The sequence below is a fragment of the Cyanistes caeruleus genome, chromosome Z (genome assembly GCF_971803275.1).
Source record: "Cyanistes caeruleus chromosome Z, bCyaCae1.hap1.1, whole genome shotgun sequence".
NCBI lineage: Eukaryota > Metazoa > Chordata > Aves > Passeriformes > Paridae > Cyanistes > Cyanistes caeruleus.
In genome coordinates, this window is record NC_141732.1 from 48,855,402 (window position 1) to 48,870,708 (window position 15,307).

At 35.4% G+C, this 15,307-nt stretch overlaps 1 protein-coding gene across 7 annotated transcripts in view; it reads left to right on the forward strand.

Moving 5' to 3' along the window:
- Window positions 1-15,307, forward strand: part of BNC2 (basonuclin zinc finger protein 2) — a 340,849-nt gene that overhangs the window by 201,600 nt on the left and 123,942 nt on the right. For all 7 annotated transcript variants that reach the window (XM_086867613.1, XM_086867609.1, XM_086867611.1 and 4 more), the window contains exon 3: window positions 10,850-10,952. In XM_086867613.1, coding sequence (XP_086723739.1) covers window positions 10,850-10,952 — 103 coding nt within the window. The remainder of the gene's footprint in view (window positions 1-10,849; window positions 10,953-15,307) is intronic.

The following is a 15,307-nucleotide window of genomic DNA, read 5'->3' on the forward strand; positions in this document are numbered from 1 at the left end:
GCAGTAGATCCTACTTCAATTTCACACGTCCTCAGATTAAATTAAATTTCTGCGTATGCTACAAACATATTTTGCCAGACAAAACAAATTAATATCTTGTATGAGTTTGACAGTATATATTGTAAATCTATGCAATTGCAATTGTGCTTTTAAATGTATGTTATAATAATTTACTGAGACGTGAATTTATATTTGAATGTTGTGTACGGGGGGGGGCTTGGGGGAACAAAGGTCTTCTGAACTCATACATGATACTGTAGGATGGAAACCAGTTTTGTACCAGTAGGTACATTAGGAAAAAAACAACAGCAAAAAGCAAACCAGAAAGACACTACCCTACTTGAAAAAAAAAGAACGGCCTGATAAAGATTCTGCTTCAGATTACAAAAGCAAATAAATATATGCATGTTCTATTGTATTTTATGTATTTCTCTTCTTTAGCTAAAGGACAACTTCCCATGAAAGAATGCATTCCTTTAGAATTGTAGAAGATTTTCATAATTTTTTTTAAACATTCCTATTGTAACCTACATCAAAAGGGCAGCTATGTTTCTTGTGTCTGACTATACATATGCATTACAAAAAAGTGAGTCTACTGTAATTACCAGTTTGCAGAGCGAATTCCTGCAGGGTTTGTACTCTCCCCATTAGTAAAAGAGATAAGTTGAAATGTATTAAAATTTCACTGTACAACTGGGAGTTTTTGTTCACAGTAAATGTGGTAATGTTTCTTCATTGCTTGACTGTTTGTGTTTAAATTTAGGCAGTGTGCCCAACAGGGACAAAATTATAGGATAAAGCTATGTATAAAAGAAAATCCTTCTGAGAAAACCAATAACATTTCTCCCTCCACTGCCTGCCCCCCTTCTCCCTCTTTTCTCTCTCTCTGGTTTTATTTTATATATATATATATATATATATATATATATATATATATATTTTCATTCATTTATTTATTTATATAATTTTTATGTTCCGTTCTGGCCAAACAGACACATATTTCACACTTACTGGAATTCTTTTCTCTCCTAAAAAAAGGTGAAGGGACAGAATATACTTTAGTGAAATTCATTGCCTTGTTTTCAGGAAATACCCAAGAAGTAAAATTTAAAGGTTACATTAATAAATGAAATGAATATTTAAGTAATTACTTACTTTACCTTAATGAGGAGAAAAATTTTCACCTATTAGTCTGGCTTTTTGGGGACAAGGCAAAAAAGAAAAAATTTGGGTGATCTTCTTCTTGTTTGCTTATAGTATCAGTTTTGTGGCTGACAGGGTTGGTCACTGAAGGAACAGTGCAGGATCGAGTATTTTATTAATGTAAATAAGAAGTTATTGCTTTAGAGTATAAGTTAAGAACAGGATAAATAGTGTGGAGTTTTGACCTTGAAAAGAGAGAAAATATTAATTTTTTTTCAAATTATTTTCAAAACAATAAATCTTTCATTTTAATTCTTTTATGCAGCGCAGTGTAAATCCACATAATTCTTTTTGCCAAATTGAAAAACCATTATTTAGAATCCAGAAAGTAATAACATCTGAGAAGGAAAGGAAGTCCTGAAAGGCAAAACTTCCTGAAGAGCAGATTAGACAATAAACAATGTATTTCTGATATTATTTAAGGAGAATTCCTGAATAAACAGAGACAAAGATATAGCTATTCCATAGGCTCTGCTGCATTTTGCATTGTTTGTATCAGATGTTGCTTATTCTTTCAACCTATAGAAGAAAAAGACGGAAAATAAAAAATCTAGCTGATTTTGATAACATAATTTTGTGTGGTCATTTACATTTTTCTTATAAGGTTCCCTATTTACTTGTTAGAAGTGATATATTTGTATATTTACATATTTTTCCCATGTAATTTTTACTGGAAAACTAGTTGAGATTGTTCAAATAGTCTGAAGATAGTCTAGAGGTTATGAGTTATTTATCAGATCACCTTTAAGACTTCTAACATTCTCTTAATCTGATTGATTTGTAGAGAAACAATAGATGAGTAAGAGATATTAGGCTTAATAGATTTCTTATGTGATTTAATAGAGTGAAATAATTCTTTCTGAAACACTTATAATCTACTGAAAAAAATCCTCTTTTGTGGATTCCTGACCCAGTACTCCACGTAATGTTAAAAATTGATGATTTTCTTCCATGTTCGTGCTAAATCCACAGGTTCTATGTCTTTTTAAGACACCAGATGAAAAAAAACCCAAACAAATTTTTTGAGCATATTTAGTTTTAACTTCTGCATCACAAGTTTTGAATTATAGGTTTACATACTTTATTCTGAAGCATCTCCTATAAAGCAGCAGAAGCTGGTTGCGGGAAGCAAGGCTGATACCACACTATAGGAATCTCGGTATTCTTCCTCCAGCACAGTTGCCAGCAAGATGCACTTGTTTTCTGGAGAACTATCACCTGGACTTTTCAGAGAATCATGGGCTCATGGCTCATGGAATCATGGTTAGGGGTGGAAGCAATTTTTAAGGATCATGTAGTCCAACCCTCTGACATGTGCAGGGACATTTTCAAATATAATAGATAAGGTGGCTTAGAGCCCTGTCCAGCCTGACCTTGAATGTTGCCAGGGATGAGGCATCCACCACCTTTCTAGACAGCCTGTTCCAGTGTTTTATAACCCTCCTCAAAAAAAATTTCTTCCTCAGATCTAACCTAAACTTACCTTCTTTCAGTTTAAAGCTATTACCCTTTGTCCTATCACAACATGCCCTGTAAAAAGTCTCCAGCTTTCTTCCAAGCCCCTTTAGGTACTGGAAAGCTCTGCAGCTTTCTCTTCCCTTGTCTGAGCTATCCCAGTTCTCTCAATCTTTCCTGGTAGGGGAGGTATTCTAGCCCTCTGATCATTGTGGTCCTTATTTGGACTTGTTCTAAGCAGTGCATGTTCCTTCCTTTGCTGAGGACTCCAGAGATAAATGCAGTACTCCAGGTGGGGTCTCACCAAGGGAGAGTAAATCACAGGTCCAGGGCAGGCCAGTAAAACCGGTGGAAGCTACGTGCCTCCTGTGCTCTCTAAAGGAGACAGTGAGTTTGGGGTACTTGGGATGAGTTCCTGGGTGTAGCTTGCAGTGCTGTTCTCTAGAAGAGTCATGGTTAGTGAAGGGTATGTGAAACTTCTTGTGGGTGCGTGCCTGCGCGCTGGATACCTGTCTGACACTGACCGCTGCCTTGGCAACATATGTGGCTGAACTCCAGTGACTGACAGTGTTGGTTTCATAGCAGAAATCTGGTTTTCATCTGTAAGAACAAATATCTGTATTTGCTAACAGGCTCTTGGGCACAGGGAATCTAATTCTTAAATCAACTATGTTTGTTCTTCAAATTTTAAGCAAGGAAGCTCTTTTCAATCTTAATTTTTTCAGTGCAAATAACTTTGATGCCTGAGACCCTCAGGCTAGTTTTACATGCTATAGAAACATAGGGTGATACTGTACTTGAAGTCTTTGTATGAAATCCTGTAGGCAGCCCTGTGTGCTGAGTGTCTAGAAGCAGCATGAAAGCTTTACAGACACTTCCTGAAAAATAAAACATACATCCTGTGTTGTATTTCTCTAGAAAAGTCTAGGTAGCATTCTTTAACACAGGTTTCTACTTTTGCTGGTGTCTGGGGTAGAACTGAAGAGCAACTGCTAAATTAATGCAAGACTACAAATGATTTTTTTTTTTTCTTCTTATTCCCCATTCACTTAACAGCTCTTACTCAAGAAGACTTGAAAACAGTTTTCTAGCATGCTTAAAGACTAGTTTCCTTATTACAGAAAAAGCTGCTTTATCCTATTAACAGCTTTTTCTCTTGTTAGCATCCTTCCCTTCATATTATATTAGTAACTGTTTCCTTGAATGCCACAGAGAAATATAACAATATTATTACCTTTCAAATTGTATTTACTGAAAATAAATACAAGAAAAAATACTAATAGAATGTGAGGTGAAATTGCTAACAAAATACTGCAATGCAGCGAATAACTCAGAAGATATTTGAGTATCTCTAAATGGGAGAGAGATTAAAAACGTTATAGCATTACATGAATGTTTCAGACCATTCAAATGCAAAGTAAATCCCCCCTTACTGTTTTTTGCTTTGGGCAAAGCATTATTAAGGTATTAGTATTGAAGTTAGTAATGGTCGTGTATCAATTGAAGTTATTTTCTCTAGGTGATTTCTGTGTATAAAATCATTAATTTACTGATGATAAATCAAAGTAAATTTTAACAATCTGTTAAATTTTTTGTGCCAACAGAAGAAATATTAATGCTAAATGTTTCTGTCTTACCTTTTCCCTCATACCTCGTCATGTTGTGTGAGCAGTTTATTAGCCTTGTCTCTGCAAATGATATATATTGGCATTACCCATTTTTTTCAGATTGGGCAGTTACAGACTGAGTGGTTAAATAAGTGCATCTGTGGGAGTGACAGACCCAGGATCAGTATCAAGACATTGCCCCTCTTCCAGTCCAGTGTTTTGGTGGCTGGATTACCCATACAATCATTTTAGCTGAGTTTCAAAATTGTCATTTTTGTACCAGAATTGCATGATGGAGGTGTATGGTCACCCTGCAGAGAGAGAAATACTTCTGCATGTGTCTGCTTCATTCTGAAGAAAGTGCAGTAAGCACTTCCACCACAATTTTCCCTCTTTCTTAGAAGTTAAAATGTACATGAGAAGGGGGACAACGAATCCCTCGTTTTATTTTGCTTGTGGGTTTTTTTGCTTTACCTCCTAAAGGTACAACCTACCTTTATCTCAACCCACAGATTTTATCTCTCCTACTTTTCTGATTTCTCTTCCACATCCCACCGTGAGGGAAGTGAGGAAAAGGCTGTGTGGGACTTAGATGTCAGCTGGGTTTAAACCAAAACAGTTCCCTATAATACCAATATCATTACAGGAAGGTGACATAGTGCATTTACTAAATGTCAGTATACAAATGATCCTCCTTTTGGTGTTAATTTGAAAATAAATGTTATTCTACTCCTGATTTCCCAGCTATTAAAAATAGTGTGATTTTATTGGGAACTTTTTGTCACCTCCACAGCAGAAGTTTTGGCATGATATTTTAAAAAGTACTTAATTGGCAGGAAAGAAATATTTATTTGGATTCATAAAGTAGTAAAGAAAAGAAGTGACAGATTTTTAGGAACTTTTTAAAAAGCATATATGTGGTCTGAAAAGGAAAAACTCTGAACCTAAAACTGTATGGTACAGTCCTGCACTCAGCAATAATGTCACATAGATATTATCTTCGTAACTTTGTAACAAAGGAACAGGATGAGAAAATTAATGGCAGAGGAGACTTTCTGTTAAAAAAGTGTTTAACATTTTCAGAACTTATCGTCTTCTGCTTCATAACCTGTCATGAATGAACACACAGCAAAACAAGAGTGGATCCCTGTGTTTCTCATTAGTCTTACTCGTTATTTTATTGTCATGTCTCAAGATCATCTACTGTATGATGGCTTCAAATTGTTCTCCTAATGAGTGTTATTTACTTTCAATAAAATATTAGTTCAAAATTATTTTATTTTCATTTGCAATAGGGAGTAAAACTGTTAGACAATGGATAGAAAATGTTAATTTAACATGTGGTTGGGTTTCTCTTAAAGTTGAGACATGAGCTGCAAAAACTGCTTTTTGCTTCTAACACTTTTCATAATTTCACACAAATATTTAATTCATTGATATACAATACTCGGACTACTATTAGTTTTAAAAACATAAATGAGATTATTTATTCTGTCAATTAAATATGGAAAGTTCTTGCCTGTATTACAAAGTACCTGGAACTTGTGAATTGCCATTATACAAAACCTAAATTTCAAATATGCTTATGTGTATGTGTGTATGTGTTTAAAACCCATGGCATCTTTGCTAACTAACACATTCGTGTAGAGTGCATACTCGCACAGTCTTACTGATTTTAATGCAGCTGTCAAGAACTGTCCTTATGCACTTGCTTGCTGGTTTGCAGACTCACTAGAAAGATTTCACAGGACCAAATTATCCCCAAGCCTCATGCTTCTGTGGCTGGTAACAGTGGATTTAGATTCTGTGAGCTCTGTGGGATAGGTAGATGGAACATCAATGCAGAAAATGAGTATAGTTGACTCCATTATGTATTCAGGAGCACAGTGATATAAATGTGGAAAGAAAACATTTTTTAAATACCTTTTTGCACTTGAGAAAAGTGAGGCAAGGACGTTAGGAATAAGACTCTGTTAATACTATGCCACTGCATAGAAAGATGTGGTCAAGACTTCAGTAAGGTGCTGTTCAACTTCACTGAGCCCTTGAAGCCTCATCACGAGTTACATTATGAAGTTTCGTTGCAAAATTTATCTGTCTCTCCAGAATGTTATGTCATTTAAAACTGCCTCCATCTTTCGTGATCTCTTGTAAGTACTCCAGAGAAGGAATCATATCTGTTTTTCACATGTTCTCCTTCTCCCACACTATTACTCCTTTCATAGTAGCTTATTGACTCTGATCTCTTGGAAGCTCTGCAAAAGAGCCAGAAAGATTTATCTTTTCATTACTGCTATAGCTATTTCTATTAACATGTGAATTATATTTACTTTTTAGATGCAATAAAATCACTCAAATAGTACTAAATTAACATCCTTGGTCTGAGAGAAACCCATAGAAGTCAGGTCTTTTAGTCAGATCTTTTAATAATCATACTAACTTCTGCAAAGGTGTACTGACATCATGCTTTAGTATTAGGCAAAGGTCCTTTCTTTTTGCATTATGCTTTACAGAAAGATCTCAAGGAGAGCTGCATTGCATATTTCTCAATGTCAATTTTAAAATTTTAGGATTTAAGGAATCAGCGGTATAAACTGTTTTAAATTATTCTGCTGAAGTCCAGTCCATTTCCTGCATAGGTCCTCAAGGGCCACTGAAATTTTGACAGAAATACAAGAAGCATTACATCAGGAACTCAGTGAAAGGGATGTAAAAAAATGCCTGAGAATTCCTGCTAACTGCAGACATTGACACGGTAAAAATATAACAGCATGCATGATTTGAGGAATGTAGGAAACCGTGTTTTGTTGTGTACTTAAGGTGTTAACCTGCAAGTTGTCATCTAAATACGTGGTTGCCTATCAGCTAATATGTGGGAGACTGTGCTGATTTTAGAATTCCTTTCACTATTCACTTTTCCTTCTGTTTTCCTTCTGGCTGTCTTGGGGAAGCTCCTGAGGAAGATCTCAGTCAGGGAAAATTTCTGTTTCTTTCCCTAGAAAATAGTATAATATGCAAAGTCCCATTGAATAAAGATTTTATCAAAATCATGGGAAGGCAGGATTACAATGCATGACTTTTGGAATGCCCAGTTAAATTCTTTCAGAAGCACATTTTGGCAAACTTCTAACATTCGTACACCCTTGGATTTTTATACCTACACTTAACAAACAGGTTGGGACAATGATTGCAATATATAGCTGCTACATCCAGTATCTTTTTTATTAACCCCACTTCCCACTCCACCCCTTTAAAACTGAGCAGTACCAGACTTCTAACCACAGATACACCAACCCTCACAGGTACCTACAAGAACACCATCTACTGTACCTTAAAATCCTGCTGCTGGGAAATGGAGGCCTGCATTAAAATTTTGGGTTCTCAGGTTAATGCCACATTCACCTTCAGCTGCCCTTCTGGCATTCCTGAGCCTGGTGCACAAGCTGTCAGTGATTTCTATTCCCAAGTTTAGTATTGAAAAACAGTTGAAAAATACTGTTCATAATTGTGATGCATATCTTTGCAAGGCTCAGTGAATTTGCTGGTTGCATTGTGAAGGTGTTCAAGCACATTACTTTCTTTCACGTTAATGAATGTTAACATTCCAACCCTGTGTGTAGGATCACACACTGTTTTCAGTATCTTGAATCTTCCTGTCACTGAGTTACATTGGCTTTGTGTTGGGTATTGTAGTGATCTCAGGTAGTTGCAATAATTCTGAATTAACTAAGTTCAAAATTAATCTTTGAAATAAAGATAAAATTCTATCTGAGACTTTCAGTAGCCTCTACTATTATAGAATGGCTCCAAATTTGTGTTGCATCTGCCCTGGCAACTCTCAATGTCATTGTGTCTAGTTGTTGTTTAGGGAATGTAGGCATCAGACTAACAAAATTTTGCCCAAGATCATTGCCAGAACATGAATTAGAATGAGTATTTCCAGTCCTAAATGATCATCTTGCAGCTTGAGGAGTAATCCTCATCATTCAGAAGTATACATGGGATTCTCTGTGGTGGAATGGGAAACTACTGAAACCAAATTACAAACTGGCATCAACAAACACCCTTGGCAGAAAAAGCAGCCAATTAAGGCTGGGCTGAATATTTTGGCCATGCTAATTATGCTTTGATTTTTTTCATGCCAATCAATATTAATTTATAAAAATGCATAGCTCTTTTTGAAGACTTTCCAGATTTATTTATTGGAGGAAAAAGCTGTTGTTTTCATGTTTTTGAAAGATTTGGGTAAATTTTTTTGGGCAATATGTGTGAAAGACAGAAATCATACTAATTAACCAGTTCAATATTTACATCATCAATACTCTCTTTAACTCAGAGAAGAGGAAAAGAAACATGTAACCTCTAAACTTTTCCCCCCAGTTTATAATCTATAGTGGCTAAATGGATAATTTTTGAATGGGTGTAATAAAACTTCCTCTTAAGCTGCAGCACTCTATTTCAGGTTCAAGCTGAATCAAATTTTTACAGGCAAACTGTTGACCTCTAGGCCAAAAGTGGATAGGGTTGTAATGGAAATGCTGATGAGCCTTAATAAAGAAACTCTTCCAAATGTCAGTTTCATCTAGTACATGTACTGCACTATATTACACCTCTTACATGTACTGTAAATGACACATGAACAAATCAAAATATCATCAAATACAACCAATGTATGTCACATTCCCGCAGAGATATGAAATAAGTGGTGAATGTGAGAAAATCTTCTACTGTAAAGTAAGAATACCATCTTGAAAGACCTCCTTCTTGCAGTACAATTAATTACTGAGTTCATTAATTAATGAACATATTAGCAAAAGAACACCATTACTGACCAGTGTAGTCCTGATATATTGCCAGGTCAATACACTATTGAACATGAAACAGGACCTTCCAGGGTTTTTTTTCCTCGTGACCCACAAACACATATATTATTCCTGCACGGTCAGCACTTCTTTGGTACCATTATATTTCATATTACTAATTCTTTTAATCACACATCCATAGAGCAGTGTTTTATAACCTGACTAATGAGTAATTGGACAGGTGACATTGGGACTGAGGCCCTGAAGTGTCAGGCGTAATAGAGCAGGATGTTTTTTTCCACACTAGGTTTTTGAAAGTAAAAGGTTATAAAGGAGCAGATAGGATAAGAGGAATAGAGGACTCTTGTAGCAGAAATTTGTCAGAGAAATGCAGATATTAAATGTATCCATGAACTATAAATGTCTTTACATTGTCTGATAAATTGTTTACATTTGTCTGATTCAGATAAATAAATAAATCTACCATTTAAAATAATTTTGAGGCTTTTTCATTGTCAGCAGCCAATGAGCTTAGTCAGGCCAAGCTAATTCTGAATGTAATTTTTTTAAAGTCACTACAGTTCAGATAATTATTTTCATTATGGAAAATATGTGTGAGTGTGTGTATTAATTCTTTAAGAAAGGCAAGAGTCTTCATAATTCTTCAGTATCTCTGTGGCAATGCGTACCAAGAACCCTTCCCCCACCTTAGCCCCCAAGTAATCATTGATTGCATCTAAATCTATAGAGATATCTTTTCCTGGCAGCTCTGGTAGTTACAGTAGATTGTTAATCTGTGAATGATCAGAATAAGCCTCTCTGTCTCAGAAATCTCCATGCAAATTACATCTAAATGCATGCTATAAATTTATTAGTAGCAGTTTGAAGTGCACAGGTCATCTTCTACACTATTTAAAAACATATGTCTGTTATATTAGAAAGAGTCTGATCCAATTTATATTCACTTTTCTGTGGCTGTAGCTAGCCCTTGTCAAAGTAAACCTGTGTAATTTTTGAAATAATTCTAAAAAGGAAGATGAGAAAGTCTATTATTAAGGAAGGTGTATTATTGAGCATATTTGAGATCTCTGCATGGGACTGAGTTTTACCACTGGTACTTTTTAAACAGAGAAATACATGTTTAACAAACGAGGAGTGTTAAGAGGTAAAATATTCTAGATATTGGAGAAAGTGAAAGATGTAAAGGCAAGTTACAGGATGTTTTTTTAACCAGTCCTATTCTCGTACCTTTATCATTTTATTGTTTTGGGAAAACATAAAATCCATTACTTCCTTTTGCAGCAGAGTTGTCTCTTAAGTGAACCCCAGAAAATTTAAAACCAGCCTTTGGATTCCATGGAGGAAGGAGAAATATATTTGTAGTTTTCCTTTCCATATGTTTTTGTTTCCTAATTTTTGTCTGGATTTGAAACAGGTATGGTCCTATGGTAGGATGTCACTAGTAACTTTCTTCATGAAGACAATATAAGACCAGGATATTTATGGAACCCCTACAGCATCATCATCGTACAAACTTTTTTTTTTTTTTCCCCTAAAGAAAATAGAGCAAATCTTAAAAATATTTTAGGAATGTATTCATCTCCATGGGACATACTGCCATATATTTTTGAAAGAAAATTAATTTCTATTTATAAAAGGAGCAAGGCGTTGAATGTTAGGCAGCTGGGTTTTGCTGTACAGTTAATATCATTCTACCCACCACAACAAATTTGTACAAGCAGGAAGAAATACATTAACATGTTTTTTCTGTTTCTTTTCCAGGCCATCCGCTGTACACTGGTAAATTGCACATGTGAATGTTTTCAGCCAGGGAAGATTAACCTGAGAACCTGTGATCAGTGTAAACATGGCTGGGTGGCACATGGTAAGAAATATCTATTCTGGGATTGTTTTTACAATTCTTTCCATCTTTACCAGTATCTTGAAATAATAAGAACTGTATTGATACAGACAATAGTGGTAGAGATTTGTCTACCTATGCATGTGTGCACAATCTGGGTTTGTGCATGTGTGTGCATGCACATGCTTATTTTACAGCAATTTAGAGTGAAAAAAGTTAGAGTCTGTTACTCTGGCAATAGCTTCAAGTACCACTGCTGTTCAAAAGCTTGTGTACAGCTCAAAAGAATATTCTAGACTCCAGAAAAAAATGTAGTTCTAGTCAAGATTAACAGAAAAGCAAAAAGATTATAGTATGGTTGCACAGCAGAGTTTGTATTGCAAAGCATCAGCCAGTAAGTCATGGGGCCAAATGGAGATTCAAATTTACCAGAGTCAAACATTCAGCTCTCATGTTGAGAGTGTATCCTGTATGACAGAGAAAGTGTGCATATGTGATTTGTGTGTCAAATCTCTCTTCCCATGTTTAAGTGTCTTAATAAAGAAAGGAAGGATTAGAATTCCCACACCAGGCATGAAAGGCATGAAAGGTGTAAAAATACACATAAAACCCTTAAATTTTATTTATCCTTTTCTAGCTCATGTTCTTGGAAGGGATTTTTATCTTCGTAGTCATTATTGAATTAGCATGAGAGAGTAGGAGAGAGCTGTATACACCATTAGAAGGCAAATAAGGAGGATACCAAAAAAGATTTAATGAAAGAAAAATAGGGAGATGTTGGGGGGGGGTGAGGGGGGGAGGGAAGAGAAAGAGTACTATATGTGTGGAAACAATTGCTGTTGAAGTTTTCTTCTCATGATCTAGACTACAGGCATCTAAGCAAGCACAGTCCTCATTCCCCACTTCTTCCAGACATTTAGGTGCTTATATTCTGTGAATTTGATTTTATTTTGATGAGACCTTGGGTGAAAGGTTAGTACTTTCCTCCTAAGGTACACTTGATCTCTATTTATTTAGTTCATGTCTGTCTGATTTTGTGCTTGGGTATGCTGACATGGCTAATGTGAATGCTCAAAAAATGCAACAGCTCAGTTTGACAGAGAAGTTTTTATTCACATGTATGGAAAGAGAAACAGGTATGCACGTACCATGCAAACCTGTGTCACTGCCCAGCATTGCCTTCAGATTGCCTAGAAGTGCCCTAGCCCCCCACATCTGGTAGCTGACTGCAAGTTTTCATCTACTAGATTATCTAGGGACATAGTTTATCTTTGTAATTCTTATTTCCCAGAAAATTATGGTCAGTCACTGAAATACCAGATTCACATTTCTTGGGAGAATCACTAAACTTCATAAAATTTGGATAGTTCAGGCATTCTTGAGGTTTCGTGTAGAATCAGCATCTGTGGTTGTGCTGATCAGAAGATAGGGAAGCACTGTCCAGGGTGCTTTTCCAGGGTGTCCTCCTGATGAGCAATAGAAACTGAGAGTCTAGCACTTAGATTCTGGCACATGGACATCCTAAATTTTCTTTTTCATGAGTATGTTTTGGAAGAGTTTGGAAGAGAATAATCAGATTTTCCTCCCAGTGAAATGATTCTTCTCTGTGAAGTGATTGAATTCAAAATCAGAATATTTTGACAGCAATCTGAGATTACCACAGTGTATGTAATGGAAATGTCCCTGTTTTAAAAATCCAGAAAGCTGAAAGCTGAATTTGATGATTTGGGATACATCACCTGCTCCCATACCTGTGTGCTTAACATTCCAATAGGAAACTTAATACAGCTATATATTATTAGGAAGTGTGTATTTTTCTATTGTGACCACTGAAAAATGCTCTTTCTTTTTCTTTTTTTTTTTTTCTTTTTTTTTTTTTTTGAGTGCACTTTGTGTACATTTATCTGGAGTATTTACATTTTTTGGCAGAGTGAGACAAGTTAGATATATCAAGTCAGATATATCACACACATCAAGCTTGGTCCTGTATATTATCTTCTGGAGACAATGATGTATCTGCTTCAATTCTTGATCTTAGTTGTCTTTGAGGATTTTGAGGGCAACATTCAGGACACAGATGAATTCACTGTACTGTATCACCTGGATTTCAAAATGTCTAAAATCAGTTTCCAGTTCGGAAGTCTTTTACTTTAAAACTGTTAGCACAGTACTTTCAGAAGTTGTTCCTTGAAAGCAAAGAGTGTTTCCTGCTGCTTTAATTAAAGGGTTTCCTTATGTTTTTTATTAATGAATTTCAACTCAGTTCCTTGACACATGATGTAGTGCTTTACTGAATGCAATTATCAAAGAATAGGCGTTTCCAACAGGAAGTACTGTGCTTATTCAGTTCTGATAACCTAGAATCATAATTAACTGAATAGATCAAGAAATAGCTTAGAACTGCAGTCTACTCATGCTGCACTTGACTAATCTGTATGGAGTTAATTCATTTTAATAGCTGCCATTTAAAACACTGGAATTCATAGAGGGAGGAGAAAAGGGCATACAGCCACCACTGCACATAGCAACTGCTGGCCTTTCTCTTCTCTTCTCTCCTGCTTCCATTCTCATGTGTTCCCCCACTCATCTAACATAAACTGCACACATCTTGAAAGAGAGGCTTCCTACACGTTCAGATACACCTGTCTGGAGCTGCCAAAAGTAGGATTGCAATTACATGAACACATTGGAAGGTAGTTTTGTGGCCAGATAAACGTTTCTGTTGTTGATAGTTCAGCTTATCAAGGTTTGACCCCTGTACTACAGTGGCAATCCTACCATCAGTGTTTTTAAGGCCAAAGCCAAAAGCTGCACGGAGCATATCAGCTTTATCAAGTACTGCTGTGCATCATGGAGTGTGGGTTAGTCTGAATATTTTAAGGTATTTGGGTGACTAGACTATTTTCATTTGTTTTCAGCTAAAGCCTGGATTTTATCTTGTCAGGTTGGGGACATTTCATTTTTTATTTATTTCTCAACTCAAAAATTAAATGGTTTAAATTAGATAAGCCATTTCTTAAATTAAGCAGTCAAACAGATAAAGTCTGTCCTGACTTTTTTTTTTTTTAATGGTAAAGATACTTTGTATAATTCATATGGAAAATAAAATCTCATTAGAATCTTTATAGTCAATTTTTTAAGGAGAATTTATTTTAACACAGGAAATTGGTATTTTGTGGCTTTTAAATAATATGGTATTTAGGTGACTATAAAAAATAATACTTGAGCACTTGGTTTGTTCTCCTGCTATTTTTTGTAGTAAAAGAAACATTTTATCCTTTATATTTATAATGACGTTTTACTCTCTTTAGCACAAAAAAATCACTAAAACTTTATTTGAAATAATAATAAAAACCCACTCTATTTGCCATGCATTTCCTCTAACTGAAGTATCTTAGTCTATGAGGAAAGAAATTAAGCAAGTCTGCAGTAAAAAGATGTTGATTTCATTGACTTTGAATTTTGTCTTTTGTGCTCGTCATTGATGTCAGAATAACAACTACCATACTGCTAGCAGAAACATTCTTATTATCTTTTGTCCAACAGATCAAAAGACCCAATATAATATCAATCAAGTTCAATCTTACCTACTCTCATAACTGCATTGCTCCAAAGAAATGTGCTAAGGTGACATAAGTTACAGTGGACTAAAGCTATTATTTCTGATATTCATTCTACCCACTTTTGTTTCAATATCCCCACCAAAAAACCCCAAACAAACAATCAAACAAACAAAACAAAACAAAACAAACCCCCACAGTATAATAATACTACTAAGTTTGTGTGAAACTCACTGTCATCTTGTTTCAGATAAAATCAGAAAATTAGAAATAACAGGTTTTTTACTCTGAAATGGGTCACTGGTAAACTAAGAGAGCAACAGCAAGTTTCTGATAAACTGTGCATATTTGGACCAGCAGAATTTTACATTGTTCAACCTACTTTAGGAAATTAAATATCCTCTAAACATTTTTGCTCTCCCCCTTCTTTCTCTCTCTCTTTTTTGTTTTCCCCTCTTCTAGAAAACCGTAGGCCTTAGTCTACATTTCCATTAGAAAACGATCTTTGACATCTTTTCATTTGCATCATTCCAATCAATGCAGTTCAGAGCTCAGCTATTCATTCAAGTAAGGTTTCACACCTCTCTAAAGTATGGTAAGGCCACATACAGCCCCATATAAGGTTTGGTCAGATGTTCTTTCCAGTAACTTTGAGATTAAGTTCTGTTTGGTTCTAATAAAAAAGACAAAATAACATTAATTAGTAGATTTTGGCCCATAAGGCCCATTCACTATTTTTTGGACTAAAAGCTGCTATGCAGAGAAGATTAATACTCAGAGACTTGCCATGTGAGTTCAAATTTCCCCTTGCAAAGGAAG